General features: G+C 36.9%; 1 protein-coding gene across 1 annotated transcript in view; it reads right to left on the bottom strand.

The window, feature by feature from the left end:
* LOC105039060 (uncharacterized) overlaps nucleotides 1-17,284 on the bottom strand; it is a 36,533-nt gene extending 19,249 nt beyond the window's left edge. The window contains exons 1-11 of the mRNA XM_010915042.3: nucleotides 16,882-17,284; nucleotides 16,679-16,763; nucleotides 8,705-8,744; nucleotides 8,363-8,611; nucleotides 6,473-6,572; nucleotides 6,318-6,392; nucleotides 4,827-4,925; nucleotides 4,508-4,624; nucleotides 4,308-4,423; nucleotides 4,085-4,184; nucleotides 701-1,059 (exon numbers count right to left, since the gene is read on the bottom strand). Coding sequence (XP_010913344.1) covers nucleotides 701-1,059; nucleotides 4,085-4,184; nucleotides 4,308-4,423; nucleotides 4,508-4,624; nucleotides 4,827-4,925; nucleotides 6,318-6,392; nucleotides 6,473-6,572; nucleotides 8,363-8,611; nucleotides 8,705-8,744; nucleotides 16,679-16,763; nucleotides 16,882-17,013 — 1,472 coding nt within the window. The 5' untranslated portion in view covers nucleotides 17,014-17,284. The remainder of the gene's footprint in view (nucleotides 1-700; nucleotides 1,060-4,084; nucleotides 4,185-4,307; nucleotides 4,424-4,507; nucleotides 4,625-4,826; nucleotides 4,926-6,317; nucleotides 6,393-6,472; nucleotides 6,573-8,362; nucleotides 8,612-8,704; nucleotides 8,745-16,678; nucleotides 16,764-16,881) is intronic.
* Between the last annotated feature and the right edge of the window lie 5,967 nt (nucleotides 17,285-23,251).

Raw genomic sequence — 23,251 nt, 5'->3', positions numbered from 1 at the left:
TGAAAGTTCCACAGTTGTGTGAATGAAATAAACAGTAAAAGATAGCACATAAAGGCCTAGGGGCTATTAGGTTGTCTGTAAGATATATTGAACCAAATAATCAAATAATGTGATTTTGCCACTCAGTCCTTCAAAAACATTTTTTTCTCATAAAAAAGGGTTCTTCATAAAAATCATTTATTTTAGGTTCTGATGCAATAAAAGCCTGACAACATCAGGCCCTACTGTTTTCTATTGAGAATCAAGAATTTGAAAATTAAGGAAATGTTGGGTCACAAATATCAGCAAATTTTTCAAGTGGAATCCTGTCTGAAAATGTTGGTCTCCAACAAAGTTGGTACTCCCAAGATTGTGTGTGTGTGTGTGTGTGTGAGAGAGAGAGAGAGAGAGAGAGAGAGAGAGAGAGAGATCATGTCATTAGTCATTCATAAAGATGACCAGATATGAATCCAGTAACCAAAAGAATGAAAAATCAAGAAAAAGAAAACTATATCACAATCTACCTACACAAGTATCTATAATTCCATATTTTGAAGATAAATTCATATAAACAAGATATCTAGTAAAATGTTTAGCTATAAAACACAAACAAAATATGCAAAGACCTTCAAACCAAAAACCACATAACAGAATTTTAAGGTGGTCGCCATCTAAGATAGGTAGACATACATGGTCAGCATGCAAAGAAATAGAAACTCACTTTCCAGAACTGCTCACAGAGAGAATTGAATATGAATCATGTGGAGCAGGTGTGTTGAAGTGCTTCTTAGTCTGCTTAACCAGCAACTGTTCTGCCGACTCTGCTCTAGATCTTCCTGTTTCAGATATGCTGCCAGTGCTTCCCAGAGATGGATTGGCCGTGCTTGATAGCTGAAAATTTAGTAACTTAAGCTCCCTTTCCACAATGTACACCGCAGAATGTTCCCTGCTACCTGGTGGTGTTGGTAGAGGAGCCACAGCTGGAAGAGCCCTTGCGTCAAACTCACTTAAAATAACACCAATATTGGTTCCAGTTGCAACAAGATGTGGTTGTAATGGATGTGCAACCATGCAGTAGACCTACAATAAGATACGAGGTTGTTCGGAACTGACAGCCTTCAGAAAAACCAATGTACCGATACCTTGTATATTGATATATATAACTTTTATTGTTACTTCAACAGACAACTATGAGCACATAGACATCCAAAATGATCCTAATCTGTTGCATGTATATAGGATCAATTTGAGAAGTAAAGGAAGATCGACAATCAATGTATTCAGATTTTTGCTGTTTACAGGTTTAGACATAGTTCACTTGTGTGCTCACACATATTATAATCATTTATTGCATTCATATGTTAAGTTGCATATCTAAATCATGGTTTCATCTAGGAAGCACGGATACGGCAAAATGGCTGCCGTACCTGTGCCAGAGATGTTTCCAATACGGAAATGCTGGGGACACAGTGCGATACGTACCCAGCACTTCCGCTGTTTTTCCTCTCTTTTTTGGTTTTTCCGGCATCGGATACGGCTGGGTACGGTTAGGAAACGACTGGGTACTGAAATATTAGTGTTTTTATGTTAATCTTTTAGGATTTTTGCTTATAATGATTATGCATTAATGATGCTTACTTTTCAAACATAGGTGCTCTTAAGTTATAATTTGTGTTTATATGTTAAATTTATCTCGAGTATTTATGCTTCTATATTAATATTATATTAATTTCATATTTTTTAATATATCATATCCCAGTTGTACTGTATCTTATATTTTTAAGAATTTTTCATATCTCCGTATGCGTATCGTACCGTATCCATGTCTTGTATCGTATTTGTGCTTCCTAGGATTTCATATCCCAGTAGACATCCCACATGATGCTTTGGGATGGGGTGCCATCCCAAGTGGCAGGATGAGACCATCCTATCATCATCCAGCATCATCATTGGCACATCCCAAGACATCCCCCGTACCAGCAGTAGAGTGTCTTGTTCCATAGAAAAACAGGGACAGCCTTATGCCAGGGGATTTAAAACCTTAATCTAAATAATACACTCAGGGTCTATTTGGATATTCCTATTAGATTGGGCTAAAAATTCTGCACGAATCGGGCTTGTTGGCCCATCAATCTTGCATTTTCTAAGAGCCTGTCCAAACCCATTCCATATCCTAGCCTTTGGGCTGCAGAAAGTAAAAAAGGACCTGGGAAGTCTTTCTTTTCTTAGCATAGGATTTGAGCTAAGTGGTATTTGGTTGATACAAGGGCATGTTTAAATGGACAGCCTAATCCATGAATCCTACGGGACTTTTTGCCCAGTCCTATAGACATATCCAAACATGCCTTTGGTTGTTTGTTGCCTTACCACAACTTTCCAGCAGTTATTTCTTTAAAATGACTTAAATGGACTTCCCAAACTATTATGAAAGCTTGAGAGAGGAACTATATAAGATTTGATCATCGATCTCCTCCATCATATGTGTCACAGCTTAAAGACCTCACGTAATTCTTTCCCTTGAGCACCTCCAACATCCGAGCTTTTTGTTAGTCAACCATCATATAGAACTTAGACTTGTTTTATTAAGAAGAATTCATCAATGCCTTCCAATTGACCTACCCGAGCTTCAATTAGCAAATCATAATTGGATGTTTTTCACTAAAATATTAAGGAAAACAACATCCCAGTGCAAGAGGCACTTGCCAATACAAGGTGTGAGGAGGGTCAAATGTACACAACCTGAACCCGTATATTGAAAGGCCATTTACATATTTCAAACCTATGACATCTAGGTCAAAATGGAGCAACATTACTGTTGCACCAAGGCTAGCTTCTTTTTCATCAAACAATTACAAAAATCCTCGCATTAACCTTGCCAACTCTCAAACTTCCATCCCATGTTTAATCATTTAATGGTCTAAGAGGTTCTCATCTTAGGCTCAACTTGGGCATTTCTTGAGCCATTGTGATGCCTTTTAAATCCCTTTCTCCATCTCCACTTTTTCATTAATCCAGCAAAAAACCAGTTCCTTCATCCACTTGATTCCTTTTTTCCTACTTTCCGGGATTGCAGTTCAACTTGTGAAGGAGCTAAGTAAAGAAGAGCTAAAAGCAAGCAAGAAGTGGAAATCAATGAAATAGCCCTTCTTTTTTTACCAAAAGATAAGTAAATGTTCTTGATAGAGTGGCCAACCTATATATGGTTTAAGTCCAAGTAGCTTATTAGTCCCACATATAAAACATCTCAACTCATCTAAAAAAACAATCATATTCATGCTTCAAAGCTCATCATCACTTAACATCACCAGCTTACAGAAGCATTAGTTCTTGTTGGAAGGAAAAACATTGCACAAGAACTTGCATTCACAATCTGTTTATGCTTGCCAATGCATATCCTATAATCCTAATGCTTAAGCATGTCCATTATGAGCATATGCCGTAGGGTCATATTTGCAATAGAGTTGTGAGTTGATCCAATATACTCATACCCAACCAATCAAAACCACAACTAGCTATGATCAAGTCACACAAGGGTCCAGAATAAGGCTAGTCCACAATCAGCCCAAAGCCAAGCAACCTGACCTATCTCCAAATCCTAATCACATTGAATGTGCACCTTTTGTTGTGCATGAAGTTCAAATCAAAAGAGATTCATGAAGATGGTAGCACACTAAGTGTACTGATAGAAAATGGCCAATGCACAAATTGATCCATGACTCATGAGTACAAGTGCATGCAATGCAAGTTTTCTTAGAACTTTTTGGCAAAATTTCCATGCAAGGGTTGGGACTCAAGCATCTAACTTCATGAGTTAAGGATTTCGATCAGAAAGGGCTAAGAAACAACAGTTTTTCCTCTGACACATCAACTTTCGGGTACTTTGTATGATTGAATGTCTATTTGTGAGGCAGGAAGATAGCATGTGTTTTAATTGCAAAGACAGAGAAAGTGACAGGAATATGTCATATTAATATGTTCATGTGAATCATCAGTTGATTCTCCAAACTCCAGTTATTAAAGTTAACTAACAACCCTATTTTCAAAATTTCCACACCTCAAAATATATACCCAAATTCTAACCATTAAATGCAAAGTAACGACATACTCTAAGTTTCTTGGTAGCTGCTAGAACTTGTGGAGGAACAAGTGATGACAATTCGCACAATGGTCTTGTTAAAGCTGAATACGTCGGATGTTCAATAGCCCTGTTAGAATTCCGAAAAAAGTACTAATAAGCCCTTAGAAGCACAGCCTTGAATTATAAAATTTTCTCAGATTATGTCATAAGCTTTATGAAGAAAATTTGGAAGAGTGAAAGGTATTCATACCATATATGAGAATCCTTAACACAAGTAAGAATATCAAGGTTTGGAGCCCGGGGATGGCACCAAGATGCCACGCTATGGCAGGCAAGTTTTGGAACTGGTTTTATACGCCTCAATTCCTAAGTAAGAAACTATAGAGTATTAGCTTAAAACAACCACAACAAGAACAGAACTGACAAAAATATGAAATATGAGTGAGATACCTTGAAAGAGATGGTGTCCCAGATAGCCAAAGTTTTATCAGCACCAATAGTAATGAGATGCGGAGCACTTCCCATCACTCTTGAAAGTTCAACAGCCACAACCCCACCATCATGTGCCTTGGGAAAAAGCATCACATAAAGGTGTTAAGTTCAGACTCTACAATGCATCGAATATAATGTACAAATGTATTCCTTTAGTAGAAAGATGTCAAAATAATTTCCATGAATAAACTGTAACAAAATCAAATCAAGGCAACAAAATGTTAAGTCAAGTGTTCTTGATATAAAGAGAGAAAGGGGTAGGGAAGTATGTCATTACCTTCAAACTAAGCTTGGGTACAAGTTCCCTTGAATCATGGATGTGATCTGCGCTCCATAATATAAGCAAGCCATCACTAGCACCAGACACTAAGAATGCCTGAAAGCGCACATTTACAACAAAGATATTTTTTCAAGAAACAAAAAGAAAAAAGAAAAAACCAACAATGTTTATATAAACAATGCTTCGAAAATCAAGGAAAAAACAATTAAAACCTGATTACTCAGATAATGAATTCAGGATTCTAAACAACAGTGTAATCTAAGAAATTTCACAATTTTATAAGCTTTGCCATCAAATGCATCACAGTGCTTTTTCCAGGAATGCAGCCGCTATAAGAGAGAGAGAAAATATTTATCTTTCTACATTTTACTTAACTTTCACAGGCTCACTGCTTACCAGATCCCTTAAGCAACAACACGCAGGTTCAAAACTGTTAAATCCTTCATACAACGAACTCTAAGTAGTGTCCAGGGCCTGAATCAGCACAGGCTGGTGCAAACGAAGTCCAAGGAAACCAGGCCAAGCGCACCTAAATTTGGGGTATTTTTCTCAGGTTGGGCCAGGCCAAATCCAGGTAGCATTCATTTTATACTGAAGTCCAAGCCTAGGCCTGGCCTAGTCAAGCTTTATGGCCTAAAAACTGAGCCTGTGTTCCTTTTTTTTTTTCTCATCAAGTTATCAGCCCATTTGCTCGGCCAACAGTTGTAACTCTAAGTGTAACTGACTGACCTTGTTTCATCTATTTGGTTTTATCTTCATAGATTCCTTTAGGAATGCATCCCTCCTTGCTGCAAGCCCTCATAAATCTTCCTAAACCAAGCTTGTTCTCACAACTTTAACTACACCGCAGCTAACTAGGTGGCTACATTTATCACGAAGCACTTTGGATCGTGTCTTCAGACCAATGTGTGAGTGACCCCCAATCCTCCTCGGGATATTTTGATGTCTAATTATTATGGTTATATTTATATTAGAAGGGGTTGATTGACCTGTCTTATCACAAAAAAACAAAAAAAAAAAAGCACAAGTCATAGGCAATCGATATAATCTTAAATGAACAGCATTAATAAGAAGCAAGGCTCACAATCTCGGTACCAGACTGCATACTAGTGGCTAATAAGTATAGTACCTACCGGTACCGTACCGACCCATACTGGGCTGAACCACCATTAATTATAGAGGGGCAGGGGTTAATCAGTCCCTCACTGGGCTGAACTTTCGGTTCCAACTGGTTCGGCCCATTAAGGACCGGAACCAAGTAGTTTGGGGCCCCATTTCATACTGAGACAGAATCATCCTGATTTGTGGTCGGCACGGCATGATACGGACCAAAACGGATGGTCAACCTGGTAACCGTGTACTACGATGTTAAGAGCATCACATCATTTAATCCTATAGATAAATAAATAAATCAAGAGGTCAAATCATAGACTACAACGGTTTATCACAGTAAATAATAAACTGCCATCCAGTGCATAATAAACTTACCTCACCAGTAGATGCCATGAATGTCATCAAGCATGATATTGATCCTTTATGACCACCAGTATACCTTCGGACGAGCTGCAATGAACAATTCAGAATGAGAAACTCATATACTTAAACATACAAAAATTGAAATGGAAAATGGAACATGACCAAACCTTCCATGTTAACATGGAAAGAACCCTTATTACACCATCAGATCCACCAAATGCAACAAGAGGGCCATCACCAGAAGCAGATCTAGAAAGGAATTCCATACTGCAATCTCGATACAAGTTCAGAGAAATATCAGTAATAAACTACCAAACCAGCAATAAAATAAAATTTCATGAGTAATATCAAAGCACAAAGGAAGATATGAAAAGTGACCAGATGCTAGAAGAAGCTAAAATGAAACTAAAAAGGCAAAATGTACAGTAAACCTGATAAACAAATTATTTTTTCATTAGATCCTCAACTCAAAAAACATGTAGTGAGGAAGAATGGAAAGAGAGAAGCAATAAAATAAGTTAAAAGAAATAAGCAACCAAAGCAAAGAAGAAAGTATGACATGCAACTCAAAAAACAGTGGGCAGAAAACATTCAGCAACATCAAACCAAAAACCTTGGAGCAGCAAAGTTAAAATCATGTGTAAATGGGATCATGTCCCAAGATGTTTGGAGTTAAAATTGGCCAAAACATGATCGAAATTCTAAAACCACGTCAAGAAAACTGCAATCCCAGCAACCTACAACCAATAGCACCGAAGTAATGCACCAAATAGGAATTAAATAAGCACCTCTAAATCAACCAGCAGAGCCAATCTGGTAGAAAAAGGTTTAGGTACAATAAAGTGGCTTATGGTGTTCAAAATGTGACCAGACAGCAAGTTGCACAGGCACACAATGTTAAATCTACATCGCAGCAGAGGACAACATTGAACAAGAAGCAAGTTTATCCCCCCTAAAATTTCTTTCCACCTCTCATATATGACACCAACCAACCAGAATTGGGACCCAGTAATAGATGTAGCCAACTAACTGATCTACCAGATGACAATAATACATTAACTTTGTTAGAAGAATGAAACGATGTCAAAGAACATGTTGTAAAACTTTCCTAGCAGGATATCACCTGAGTGATAAAAATGGCATTATCCTTCTAATTAAAAAAAAAGCCTCATAACAAATAATTCACCGTCAAAGGAAATCAAAACACAAGAAGGTCCAAAAAACTGGATCTCATTGCCCCAAAACTTATAGACAAGGAGTGGTGAAAATAGAACTGCAAAATACAAGGGCCATCTTCCTCTTTCTCTTTCTCACAAACTTTTCTTTTACCAGCGTCCTTAGATAAGGTTATCTCTTTCGATCTTCCTTTATTTTATCTCTTTATTTTTCATGAGAGAAGTTGTTTTCCTAAGTTCTCATAATCTCATGCCTTGGGATTACAAATCTGTTTTTGCTTGGGCACCCAAAAATTAGGTCAAGCAAGGTCCTACTATTTAGGCAAAATTATCCCAGATGTGGGGTTACATGTCCATCCTTCAGGTGAAAAGTGTTGAATATCTGATTGATCCCTACACCCCAAAACTCTAGAGGACTCTTGCCAAGTTGGTGGTTTAAAAACCTAACATGTTCAAGCCCATTTCACTGGACAGGGACATGACATAATTAGTGAAACTATTGCGTCACTTTCAGTTGATCATAAGCCAGTAAAATTATAAACAAATAAGCATTTGCTTCCCTCTTTTTTCCTTTCTAATGTAGATACAAAAAAAAAAAGCATAAATTGATTGTTGAATATAGAGAGAAAAAGATTTTTCTTAGTGGTGAAGGACAATACATTAACTGCAATATTTTTCATATAAAAAATAGAAAGCAGTGCTATTATGTAATGAAACCATCCATTAATTAAATTTTTCAATATGTAAGACACACTTATAAAGCAGTGTGTACCACAACTAAATATGTTACTTCGAAAAAAACTTGGATTGACATTGAATAGAGAAATGCAAGTTTTCAAGCATTTATTAAAAGAGAAGAAGCAAAAGCATGAAACTGCATACCAAAGAAGAGACTTATTATCAAGCTCCTGCTTAGGAACATCACGCCCACGCATAGTCACCAGATCCAAAAATATGGCTTTGTTCTCACAGCAAATGACAAGAAAATGCCTTCCTCTAGTGGATGGGGCAGGAGAACTAAAAGCAGAGGAATGCTGATTGACTGCAGTTGGAGCCTCAGCAGCTGCAGAGCGGTTACACCAGTGTTGCCAGAACCGCACATCATCATCATAGAAGCTAACCTGCTTCACACTTCAACATCCATATTTCACCCATCATGGGGTTTAGTAAAGCTATCAAAAGACCAGGAAATTGAAGAAGGCATAAAGCAATCAGTTTCCTTACCTTCCTCCGCGGATGGCCTCCGTGGGTTTTCCTTTGGGCTCTATAAGCAATACAAGCACAGATTTAGCAATTAGCCCATCTATTTGGCTAGATAAGTTTTACATAATTAAAAGAAGTTGGCTGAATGGGATAATAAATAACTCATAAGCAACTATAGTGCATGATGATCTGATCAATTTGTCTGGAGGAAGGGGATGATTGTTTTTGACAACAACCTAGTTATATAGTCTTCAGTTTATCCACACCATCATTAAAAGTTAACACAAAAAACATAGTCATAATTGACAAAAATAATCACAACTTTTTAGTGCTAGTTTAATTATTTTGAATTTCTTGCCATTCAATTCTAAGAAGAACAGAACCGCTGTCAACTCAAGTTATTTCATCTTTTTATTGTATACAGAAAACTCTGTTGTTCCATACTTGGTCTAAGAAAAAAAATCTCTATACATCCCAATGTTTTAGGCCCTACAGTGAGGATTATTTCACACTATGATATATTCCTTTTTTTGTTTTTGAGTAATATCACTAAACATTGACCATTTAAGGGATACAAAATCTACAGATAATTGTCATGTTACTGTCAATCTACAGTTTCTTCGACTTCTGCTAGCATCATATGACTATGTGCATATATACGTATTGTGAGTGTGTACCCATTTCAGATAACAACATCAAAGTTCTTTATACAGATAAAAACCTCTGTCATTATTTGTGACATGTTGCATTGGACATGGGGCTCATCAATCAGCACATCAATAATGACATAGTTGACAGTGGACTCAAACAACTTGCATGATAACCAGAGATCAAATGACGACAAGTTTTCCTAAAGGATGTGCCACTCACTAATTTTCTATACAATGTAGTCCTATTGACAGCACAAGGGCTTCTCACAACCAAAAAAAGTAGAAATAAATGAAATAGAAGCAGCCAGATCTTTTCACATGCACACGCATATGCACATCGTGAGTGTGCATCCATTTTGGGCAAAAACAAAGTTCTTTATACAGAAATGAACATCTGTCATTACTATTTGTGCCATATAGCATCTGACATGGAGCTCATCCATTAGCATATCAATAATGATGCAGCCCACAATCCTCTTGGACATCTTGCATAATAACCAGAGATCAAACGATGATAAGATTTCGTAAAAGACGTCCAGTCACTAATTTTCTATACAATGAAGTCCTACTGACAACACAAGGACTTCTCATAACTTAAAAAAATATAAATGAATGAAATAGAAGATGCCGGATCTTTTTTGCTCCTTTGCATTGGGAATGTTTTAGTGATTTTAAAGATGACACTTACTTGTCAAGAGTCCTTTTGCTATTTCGACTCTAGAAATCTTATTTTTCTTTCACTTTTTTGACTGGCACTGATTTCTTTGACGGGCCTCTCAGTCATCATCAGGTTGCATTGATGGTGGATGATATTAGCACATGATCAGCAGCAATTGCAAGTCAAGACAAAAATTTAACAGCTTGATTCAAGTTTTTAGGATCCATTGCCTACTTGGGTAGTAACCAATCTATCAGCTGTCTGACTACCTTTCGAATTTAAGCCAATTAACGTCGCCTTAGACCATGGCCACTTCAATCTACTCTTCATAGCTCATCAATAATATTTAATTAGCTTCCTCAACTATGTGGTGACTAAGGGTGCAAACGAGTCGAGTTGCCCATGAGCTGCTCGAGTCCAAGCTCAACTCGATTATTATCGAGCTCGAATAACTTAAATAGTTTTTCAAATCGAGCTTGAGTAACAAGATACTCGGCTCGAAAGCTCACAAGCCTATTCAAGTTTATATATATTTTTTAATAATAATATTTTATATATAATATGTATATATTAGTAGGCTAAGACTCGCATTCAAGCTCCAACTCAAGTTCACGTATGACTTAATTAATATTTGAGTCAAGTCAATTTTAAGTATTACCTTTTTTCATCAAATCGAGCTTGAGCTTGGGATGTTAAAGCTCAATCGATCTTGAATCGAGTTTCAAACCCAAGTATTTTGAATCGAGTCAAACTCGAACTTCTAGCTATTTGACTCAGCTCAATTTCACCCTTAGTAGTGACACCCCACAAGAACATGGTACAACACTGCAACTCGATTGATGAACTTGGTGGCCTAACCACTTCAACTAAAGCCTTGAGAAGCCCAATAGCAAGACACCAAAGGTTGATAGGAAAGAAGGTTCCATGATTTCTAAGCATCATCTCAAGCCTTAAAGTTCCAGATTTCCTAACTACTTTACCTTCATTTTAACTTTTATGCTACATTACTTTGCTTTTTAGTTCTTGCTGCATAATGAGCCTTGCTAGAAATAGATGAATCTTCACAAAAAGCTTGCACCACTACTTGCATCACTCCCACAAAAATAAGGAGACTGTGAAGTGGTTAGTGAAGATTGAGATGAGAAATTTAACCGGCCACCCACTTCTCCTTTCCTGTCTATAATTAAGACTCCATCATAAAGGAGAAAATCTTTAAAAGACTGCCCATCCTTGAGAGTTGAGTTTTTAGCTGGAAAATTTTCTCAAAAGATAACTTCATATTGCTGGATTTTTCAACAAGAGACACCCATTAGCTTTCTAACTTTGATCTTGGCCATTGATCGTACCAAATAAAAGACCTTAGGCTATTCATTCTTAATCAAAAGGTCAATCAATGGGCTGAAATTACTCGATCAAAATTAATCCTTCACTTACTCTTTTGATTAGCAACCTCAAAGACATAAATTCTCCAAGCAATTTCAAATTTCAACGATCCAACTACTGGACACACTTTCTATGGCAAGATTTTTTTATGTCTATCAAGGTTCCTTGGTCTATTTCAAAAATTTACTCATATCTAGATATATAATATGTGGGCCTCCAATTCTCAAGCAACTAGCACTCTCGAACCAAGTGCTAGTGACAGCAATCCTGAATGTTAGATTGCTTGGCAGACATTACACCTTATTGGAACTATTTGGGATCAGCTTTATGGATCACTATTTGTGAGTATTTCTATATAGGGCTACCTCTCATGTTATTTCAAGCTTTTACATATTGCTTTTGTTTAAGGATACTTCGAATAACCTCTTGAGCTTAATCCTCTTTTTAAACAAGTTGCTAGTTATATCGAAATTTTAAAATGAAATATAATGGTTGCAAAGAAGCGTATCAAAAAGCAAAACTTTAACATGACTTTGTCATGGACTATTATGAAAAACTTCAAACCTGTCACAGTCTAAGACAACAATTGACCAAAATAACATCATCAATAAATTGGTTTAGATTCTTAATGTCTAGAAGAAAATGAATATATGACTATTGACCTTATGGAATTCATTTTCCTACTTGTATCATGAGCATTATAGCCAAACCTGGACACTTGAGGCCAACAATCAAGATGTTTAAAATCACCCAAAAGTATTGCCATCCCGACTATAAGGCATGAACACAAAACTTGATGTCAGGAACATCAAAACGATAAACTTGAAAACCAGGGACCTATGGATCAAAAAAAAAGAATGCTGCAATATCTTGAAAAGAGAGTTCATTAAAAGGTTGTGACACCAAATCTAAGGATGAAATTTCCAAAAAAAAAGATAAATGCAAAAGTTGCGATCCTTCCAAGATGGCACTGATAAGCCGTATGCTGAGGGGTCAAGTGCAAAAGTGGCATGAGGGGCTTTGCTTCAGTTACTCATGGAGTTGTCCTAGTAATCTTTTGAGAAAAGAACTATCATTATATAAGTCAGGGGCGGCTGAAGGGCAAGGCCACCGAAGCCCTTGCCTTACGCCCCCGCCCCCAGGAGGCCCCCCGCTCGGCGCTCGCTCGCATCCGGCTGCCCGGCATCGCGGTCCAGCCTCCACCTCCGGGCGGCATCCCGGTCCAGGCGTCCAGCCTCCACCTCCGGCGTCCTGGTCCCGCCTGAGCCGCCTCCAGGCCCTCCACGCGCCATCAGTGACCGCATCCCGGCGTCCCGATCCCGTCTCCGGCGTCCCGCCGTCCCGGTCCCGCCTCCAAGTCCAGTCGCGGTCCAGCCTCCTCCTCCACGCCTCCACCTCCGGCCGTCCGGCGTCCCGCCTCCACGCTCCATCAGTGACTGTGACCGCATCGGCCGATCGGCGCATCCCAGCGTCCCAATCCCGCCTCCGGCGCTCCGCCTCCATGTCTCCGCGGCTCCGCCTCCGACGTCCCAGTCCCGCCCTGCCTCCAAGTCCACGCTCCACGGCTCCACCAGTCCCGGTCTCTCTGGCCCGGCAAGACCTCCCCGACCAGCAAGGCAAGAGCAAGACCACCAGGAACCAGGAGCCTCCCCGGCCCGGCAAGGTCTCCCCGACCGGCAAGGCCTCCCCGCCTTCGGTGGCCTTGCCCTTCAGCCGCCCCTGAGCGGCACAGCCGTCCAGGTCCAGCCGTCCAGGACCACCACCGGTAAGTTTCTTCTTTTTTTTGTTTTTCGGCACTCCCCCTCCGCCCCGCTTGGTGTGTCGGGCCGGCGGGCCGCCGTCCGCCTTCGTTTCTCGAAAGCCAAAGCCCGAAAGAAGGCCCCTCCCTGGCGGCCTGCGCAGCCCCCAAGTCCCCCCGAGGGTGAGGTCGCCTGTCGCGGCTCGCCGACGACCGATCGGTCGGTGATCGGTCACAGCCACGGAAGATGAAAGGGCTGTGCTACTGTGGCATCAGTTTTTTTTTTTTTCAAAAATCAAAACACGTGGCCGGTGGCTGATGGGCAGGTAGCGTGGCTGCGTGGGATGGTGGGAGAGCGTGGGAGAAAGAAAAAAAAAAGGGGCGGCGGGCGGCTTGCAAGCGTTACAGCGGTAATTAATACGATCCAACCACTTCAACGGTAAAATTTCAATGGTCACTTTTTTTTTTATAAAACTAACCTGAATTGCTTCTTTTTCTTTTATATTGTTATATTTAGATAATTGATAAAAATATTGTGGAATAGTATTGCAGTGGATGCTCCATATTTTACACAGCATTCAACAATCGGGTGCTATTATTCTCATTTGCAATCAGCATTGAACAATCGGGTACTATTATTCTAATCTTTATCTATTTTTTATTTAATTTAAAATTTATATTATATTATTATATATTATCTTTATTTTATTTAATATTTGATTCATTGAATTAAAAATTTTGATTGTTGATCTTGTATTGGCTATTTAAGAAATATAAAATAATTATAATAGTTATATCTTTTTGATAATTCATAATAAGAATTTAAATATGTCAACTCGAAAATATGAATCTGGTTATTCAAAGCTTCAAAAAAAAAGAAAAATTGAAAGTTTAATACAATCTCAAAAAGGAGCTCTTGATAAATTCTTTACAAGTAATAAAAATAATAAATTAGAAAATATTGATGAATGTTCTTTAAATGAACAAGTTAATAATTCTTTAGAATTAAATGATAATGAAATATTAGAACAAGAAAAAGTCAGCGAAGAGATTCAAGATAATCTTCAAAGTCATAGTGAAGAAAATCAATCGGTTAATTTAAATAATTGCATTCCTAAAAATATTTATGATCCAAGTCAATAGACAAATATTGATACAAAATTGAGAGATTTATTAGTAGAAAAAGGTCCAATTAGAATTGATGATATAGATTTTCCTAAAGATGAATTTTCAAGACATTTTTCTACTACATACTATATTCAAAAGTTGACAAACGGAGAGAAGCATGAAAGAAGATGGCTAGTTTATTCAAAAGACTTAGACAGAATATTTTATTTTTGTTGCAAATTATTTAATTCTGCTTCTAGTATAAATAAACTAGCTAATGTTGGTAGTAGAGATTGGAGAAATCTTAGTGCTAAACTTAAGAGTCATGAGATGAGTAATGAGCATGTTATTAATATGTGTTCATGGATTGATTTAGAAATGAGACTATTGAAAAATAAAATAATTGATAAAAGTATTCAAGAACAAATAAATAAAGATGAAAAATATTGGAAAAAAGTCTTATTAAGAATTTTTGCTGTAGTAAAAACTCTTGGTAAAAATAATTTAGCTTTTCGTGGAAAAAATGAAAAGATCTATCAAACAAATAATGAAAATTTTTTAAGTCTAATTGAAATGATTGCAGAATTCGATCCGATAATGCAAGAACATATTCGACGTATTAAAGATGATAAAATTCATACCCATTATCTTGGACATAATGTACAAAATGAATTGATAAATTTGTTAGCAAATGAAATTAAAAATAAAATTATTAAAAAAAATTTAGAAGCAAAATATTTTTCAATAATACTTGATTGCACTCCAGATACAAGTCATCAAGAGCAAATGTCTTTTATATTGCGATGTGTAGATATTTCATCAAGTCCAATCAAAATTATGGAATATTTTTTTGAATTCTTAAAAGTAGATGATACAACTGGAAAAGGTCTTTTTGATGTCATTATGGATGAAATAAAATATATTGGACTTGATATTAATAATTTAAGAGGACAAGGATATGATAATGGATCTAATATGAAGGGCAAACAGCAAGGAGTGCAAAAAAGACTTTTAGATATAAATCCTAGATCCTTTTATACACCATGTGGTTGTCATAGTTTAAATTTAGTACTTTGTGATATGGCTAGTTCTTGTACTAAAGCTATATCATTTTTTGGAGTGGTACACGTATCTATTCACTATTTTCTTCTTCTACTAAACGATGAAAAATTTTGCAAGATAATATTTCTGGTCTAACTCTTAAATCATTATCACAAACACGTTGAGAAAGTCGTATTGAAAGTATTAAAGCAATAAGATTTCAAGCTCCACAAATAAGAGATGCTTTATTGGAATTAGCAGAAGTTAGTGAAGATCCTAAAACTAAAAGCGAAGCTAATTGCTTAGCAACATATGAGCTTGAAAATTTTGAGTTTTTATTATGCATGACTATTTGGTATGATATATTATTTGCTGTTAATTCAGTTAGCAAAAGTTTACAATCAACAGATATGCATATTAATGTTGCTATAAAACAATTAAAAGGTCTTCTTTCTTTTTTTGAAAAATATAGAGAAGATGGATTTGCATCCGCTATAATTTCTTCTAAAAAAATTGCATCTGAAATGAAAATAGAACCTAAATTTCATGATAAGCGTATCATTCGCAGAAAAAAATAATTTGATGAGAATGTTGACAATGAAATAACAAAATCTCTTGAAGAATCATTTAGAATTGATTATTTCTTATATATAGTAGATCAAGCAATTTTTTTACTCCAAAATAGATTTGAACAATTTAATATATATGAAAATATTTTTGGTTTTCTATTTAGTGGTAAAAAATTGAAGTCATTAGATAATGATAGTTTGAAAGAATATTGTCTTAATCTTGAGTGTTCTTTAAAATATAATAACTACTCTGATATTGATGGTTTAGATTTATTTTCAGAGCTAAAAATTTTAAAAGAAATTATACAGTCCAATGAATATACTCAATCATATAAGACGACTCGACTCTTTTTCAAATGCATATATTACTTTTAGAATAATATTAACAATTCCAGTAAGTGTTGCTTCGGCAGAAAGAAGTTTTTCAAAATTAAAATTAATAAAATCTTATTTAAGATCAACAATGTCTCAAGAAAGATTAAATGGATTGGCTATATTATCAATTGAAAAAGAAATATTAGGAGAACTTGATTATAAAAATTTGATTAAAAATTTTGCATCTCAAAAAATTAAAAAAATAAAATTTTAATAAAAAAATTATATAAATTTTAATTAAATAATTATATTTTAGTTTTTAGCTTTAGGCCTCCAAATATGTTGAGCCGCCCCTGATATAAGGTGAGTAGTCCTCTCGGTTTATGGTTTATTTCTCGACAGAGTATCATTTTTCCAACTATAGCATACAATGTACAATAATCTTGTAACATGAAACAGAATGTGTCCCTAGCCACAATAGTTCGATTATTCAAAATTTAAGGCAGGAAATGGAAAGGAAATCTTCTTGCGTACCAGAGTCTCCTTCCGCGAGCTTTTCCAGCTTCGCCCCTACCAACCGCCTCTCGTCAACGCCACCAGCTTTCAACTCATAAATCACCTAAAAAGTTCAAGAAACAAGAACAATAAGGCATTGAAGGCATCAAGAAATCATAAATCATCAGGAAAACGAAAAAAAAAAAAATCAAGAAACGCGTGGAATCTTGAGGGATCGGGACCTGGCGGTGCTCCCAATTCCAGACGGAGACGTGATCGGAGTCGTCGGCGGTGACGAGCCATGGATGCGTGGGGTGAAGCTGGATCTTTACGATCTTGTCAGCCGAGGGACGGAATGCCCTCAATCGAAGCATCTCTCTCCCCCTCCTCCTCTCCGCCGATCTCTCTCGCTCTAGATCAAAAGATCGAAACAGACCTGCGATGAAGATCTCGGGATCTAAGATCCGTGCTCCAAAAAGAATAGAATCACCATTAATGGAGGTTGGAGGTTGCTCCGAGGAGGGTCAAGCAGTGAAACAGCTAGATCCAAGGGACCGGGGGGAGGTTGGCGGTGTGCGGGGAGGGGATGTTGGACTCTCGGCTTTCTTTTTCTTGCCCCGGGTTGGTTGATCGTTCGGTGGATGGCACGAAACCAAGCCCGCTTTCTTTATATCATCGCGTTAGCACGGCCCATTTCGAATGTCGGCCGACCTTTTGGATATATGAACCTCATTCCAGCCCAGCCGGAAGACGCTTTCTAGTCCTAGACATATCCTGTAATGTTCTAATTTTTATATAACAGGTAATGCAAGATAATAACTAATCTTTCTCTATTTTTATATTTTTATTGGCATGAAATCTGCACTATGCTGTAGGTCTTAACAAATAAAAAGTAAAGTCAAAAAAATACTCAATCTTCGGTGCCTTCAGGATATTTATCCAAATTGTATAGATATAAAAAAAAATTATTGAAAATATGATTAAATTATAAAGATTTTATCAAAAAAATAAAAAATATAATGACAAAATATCTTGAATGTAACTTTTTCACCGACGGCATTGTTGGTGACTCTCTATATGGATAATAAAAATTATTGGTATTTCTTCTTTTAAAATAAAATATTAGATAATTTTTTTGAAAAAATTCATACTGAGAAATTTAATTAAATTAATTTATGCAATTATAATAAATTATTAAATTAGTGTCATAATAGCATATTGCATCTAATTTTATGAAAATAAAATGAAACAAATCATAAATAATAATTAAAAAAAATGCTTGCACAATTAAATTCAATCAAACCCTATATATATATATATATATATATATATATATATATATATATATATATATATATATATGTGTGTGTGTGTGTGTGTATATGTACATATCTATATACATATGTATGTATGTGTGTATAAATACATATCTAACACAAAACCCAAACAATCATCTACTATCCTAATTATTTTTTTTAAATTTATTGATAATATATATCCTCTAGACTATTATATATAAATATCCAATGCAAAATTAGATATAAAAAGGAAAAAAAAATATGACAGATCACTTATACCAAAATTATTAAGATGCCTGCATAGAAATAATTTAAAATCAATCCTTCATATATTTTTTATGCGGCCATCTACATATTTCTTTATATTTCGTCAGTTTTATGCATCCTATATGCATACTTTCATTAAACGTCTGCCTTTTCAAAAACTCTAAACCTAATATCTTGACTCATTTACCCATCACCATGGCTTCCCAAGCCTCCTCTCATCTCCGACTCTCTCCTGACCACTGGCCTTTGCTCTACTGACCCTATCAGCACCACTCTCCTAATCCCTCTCCTCTTCGGCTCTCTTCCGAATGTCACCTTTTTTTTTGCTTACCCCACCATCGTCTCTTCTCCAACCCTCTCTCCTCTCTGACTTTCTCCCAACCACCATCTTTTTCCCAACCTACCCCGTGACCTCCACTTCCACAACCCCCTCTCTTCTCTCTCTATTGATGGAGCCAATGTTTCAGAGACGAGCATTATCCAGCAAGCTGCCTTAGTGATTCGATTCCTCCTTTTTTTGCTTCCTCCAATATAGAGACACTAATGGCCTGTTTCAAGGTAAGAACCAAGTATTTTTCGTCCTCTCAATTTTATTTTTCTCGACTCCCTCATTAACAATTACTCTCTTTTTTTTTATTTCCTCTTCCGTCATCCTTCTTCTCTCTACTCCACCCCCCTCTCATTTTTCATTCGTCTTCTCCACTACGAGCCTCTATGCCATCAATCTAACCTTGATTTATAATCCTATTGCGATGCCTTAGTTCTAACCCTAATCCTGAGGTCGATCCTGACCATTTTTTTTCTCTATTTCTAGTTGTTTTCTCTAATCCAAGCTCCCCCACGGCTGAACTCCTAACCCTAACTTGCAACTGTGACCCTGACCCTGACCTAATCCTGATACTATTCTTAACCCTATCCTTAGCTATATCCTTAACCCAAACTCTAATATGAATCGTAACCCTAATACGAACCCAATCTACAATCCTAATCTCTCACCTAACTTTGACCCTTGCTTGATCCTTTTCTAACCTTGAGCCTGACCTGACCTTTGAACAGAACATCCTTTTCTTTTTTTTCTTTTTTTTCCTGCATGCCATATACATGCCATCTGTCCCCCTAATTATTTGACACATGAAATCGTAATGGTTTCAACTTTAATGTATTATATATATATATGAGAGAGAGGGATTTGTAATTGCTATGACGAACTAAGAGCAAGAACTTGGGTATAAAACCATAAAGGTTGACACTCTGCCCTCTTAATGTGGTTAGAGATAATTCAACTAATCAAGTACTTACACGAGGCTACAAAGATAGGAGTCATAAAAATGCCATTTATTATAGAATGTAATTATTTTATACTTTTTTAAATCTTTGGTCATGTCTCAGATTTAGACAGGGATTGCTAGCCAAACAAATATTTACCTCTAGACTCAATTAAGGATAAAAATGGTCTAGATAATAATCATTCGAATCTATTTTCACATCCGAATAAATTCAGATATAGACAGAAATTTGAGAATTTGACTTATATCCATATTCATATCCATAAAAAAAAAGATATAAATATGGATAGATAAATATCCGATCCATATCTCGATGTCCGAATCTATCTGTAATCCTATATAATTTGTACTTAACAATTTTTAAAAAAAATATATAATCATGTAAAATATGCTATTAATTTGATTTATCATCTATTTATTAATAACTTAGATTCTGCAATCATAAAATTTAATTATCCAACTTATATTTATAATTATAGCTATATTTCTTGTATCCAAATTATATCCGTATCCATGTAAAACAAACATCGATATAAGTTTTTACGTCCAAATAATATCTGTATCAATATTTGCATTCATTGGATCAAACAAATATGGATATAGATATACTGGAATCCGATCCAATTTCAATCATAGATTCAATGCTATATTTCATCAAAAATTTCCATTGATGTATGCAAAAAGGAATAGATAACTAACATCTTGAGTAACCACAAGAGAGCAGAAAAAGAGAAACATCCAAAATGAGCTGTTAGATAGGTGGAAGGAAACCTTTTTTTTCTTTTCTTTTCTTTTTTTTGCTTAGCAAAGGCAGCATTTTCTTTTTCTACCGGTAAGCACAAACTAGGTTAGAAACCCATATTCTTAATAACTTGTTCGGCTTTTATCTTTATCTTTTACTTTTATTTTTTTTTAAGAAAAAAACTATTTGCCAAGAACATTCGATAGAGTGTGCTTGATTTGTGCTCTTCGTAGGGCTAAAATTTAAGTGCACACCAAATCAACATACTCAACTAGCTTTTATCAAAAAGAAAACATACTCAACTAGTGTTTGAGAAAATGGGAGCTAATTTAAATGCTAGATGTTGCGAAGAGAGTGGAACTTTAGTCTCATATCGGTTGTTCAGTCAGGCCATCTTATTTTATAAAGCTTCGAAACCCTCCAGCCCTTTGTGAGACATCTTTTGGCCCATGCAATACTGCCCCGAAGGACAAAACTATATGGATTCGCCCAAGTGGACAATACCTCGCATGGTGGGTGGGGCCGCCTTACGCCCACATGGCTATGAACGTGTTCCGGGAGCCGGTTCGACTTTATAAGCTTGACTGATCGGACCGTAACACTAGTAGCCCATGCAGGTCTCCTCCCAACAGGCAAGATCCTCTGATTGAGGGGGCCACTGTTACGGAGAGAGCGGGATTTTAGTTCAACATCGGTTGTTCAGTCAGACCATCTTATCTTATACCACATCGATTGTTCAGTCAGATCACCTTACCTTATAAGACTTCGAAAAGCTCCAGCCCCTTGTGAGGTACTTTTTGGCTCACACAACGTGGTCCCAAAAGATAAAATCATATGGGTACGCCCAAAGTGGATAATATCTTACATGCTGGGTGGGGCCGTCTTACACCCATGTGGCTATGGACGTATTTCGAGAGCCGATCCAATCTTATGAGTCTGATTGATCATGCCATAACATTAGACTTCAGCAATTGTTTAGAACCATAATTGCCCGCATAAATTGAGGGACGGAGAAAAGAAAATTATGGTTCAAATATCACTAAAACGGAGATAAGTAAATCTGGGCCGAATACGATATAGTGTGCACAGGAAAAGGTCGAATGTATTTACTCAAGATTGATTTAATAACATCGGTTAAAAAAAATGCAGGCCTGTTTTACCTCCAATTGGTCCAAGGCCTGTTTTACGTCCAATTGGTCCAAGATGAAACTAGGCCAGCTGAAAGGCCGAACTACCACATACCAATAAAAGCGGCTTGAGAGAGACCAGACATGCACCCTAGTCAAAAGCAAACGGCATTTAAGTTTGACCCAACTCAAATATTTCCCGTTGACTCTGCCTTGGCCCACAAGCAAGGTACTAGTTTACATGACCAGCATGTTATGTCTAGAATCTATCACGTGCCATGTACGTGAAAGACAGTATATATGTGACTCTCTAATCTAATCAATTTTTAAGTATTGTCTCTTAATTCAAAAAAACTCCTTTTTCTGAAAAGGTGCACTCCTTTTCTTTCTCATTCAAATATAGGGTCAGAGAGAGACAGAGGGGGCTTGGAAATTACCAAGAGATAAACTTGGTTGGGGCACATAAATGAAGTGAATTGGTTTAATAGCAGAAGTGGGAAGAAGCACATAAAAGCTTAGGAACTAACAAACTTCAACAATCGGATCAGGCCCAGTAAGCCCATCTTTGTTTTGAGGTTAATACCGACCTTACAACGCAGGTCCAATTGCTTTTGAAATTAAGATGCAAAGTGATCATCCAATTGTGGAGTCATGAAATAGACTGGCATTGGTTGATCTCATCGAAGGGACCTCCTCTTTGATCCAAGCTCCTTTGTGCACTTTTTGTGCTACTGTAGAGTATTGTACATCACTCAATGGTTACTTTTAGAAAATGGATGGTTATCAAATAAAATACCGTCTATCTTCCGATGGTAGCTATCAAATATTGTACAACATTCTATAGTGCAAACTTTGTACTCTAGAGGATTTATGCTCCTCCTCTTTTGCAGGAATAGCATATGTGCTTGAAAATCCATAGGACATTTTATATTTGAGGCTAGGAACTCCATCATATCATCAAACATCTTTTATATTGGTGATCATGCTGTTTGATTTGGAGTTCTTCTAGCATATATTTCTCATCCCTCAACCTCCTCACAAATTGTTTCCTAATTAACATGTAAATGCTTGTTTGGATGCCCCACCAAATTGACCTTAATGAGACATTATATTATACCATCGTAGAGGAGGCTTATGAAAGAATTACTTGCGATATCTTAATACATATGATCTCAAATATACCTCCGAATGGCCTATGAAGCAATCATATACGTGGATGACAAAATCTAGCTAGTAGGATGGCTAGTAGGCAAACCCCCAACAATCCTGAACCCAGCATAAGAATACAAAAAAAATCCATATCCATTGTCCTCTCTCTCTCCCTCCTCTCTCTTTCGGTTATTGGTTTGATCAGATCTATCAGGCACTAGCTCAATGATGAATCAGTCCAGCTACAAACCAACAAGCACAAATATGGAAGAAAAAAAAAAGAAGATGAGAAAAAGAGCGATAAATGTATACATATATGTGTTGTTTTATGATTGGACTGCTTTATTATTAAATCGATGGGCATGATCCAACCGATATTTTTTTCTCTCTTGGTGTCCATCTATGTATTATTTTCATGAACTCATGTGTCACTACAAACTTAGAGATGGTCAAGTTTGCTAACGTGGGGCACCACCTCCCAACACATGCAGTCGCGTACGTACGCTACAAGATCTTGCTGACCGCATCTCGCACCCACGACGGTTTAAGGTTGGTTAAGAGATCCGGGCTTTTTTTTACCATGAGCTTAAAATAGGAGTTCATTTGGTGGGACTCTAGGATATATCATATCAAGTCCTACTACAGATCAGAGCCACGTGTGCTGTCGGGGGCATAACCCATCTGGCCACACTGGGATCACATGCACCTTACCTTTCCCGCAGGAAAGCCCACAAGGCCCATCA

Source organism: Elaeis guineensis, chromosome 2, assembly GCF_000442705.2.
Source record: "Elaeis guineensis isolate ETL-2024a chromosome 2, EG11, whole genome shotgun sequence".
Taxonomy (NCBI): Eukaryota; Viridiplantae; Streptophyta; class Magnoliopsida; order Arecales; family Arecaceae; genus Elaeis; species Elaeis guineensis.
Note: the sequence above shows the minus strand (reverse complement) of the source record. Positions and strands in the feature narration are given on the sequence as shown.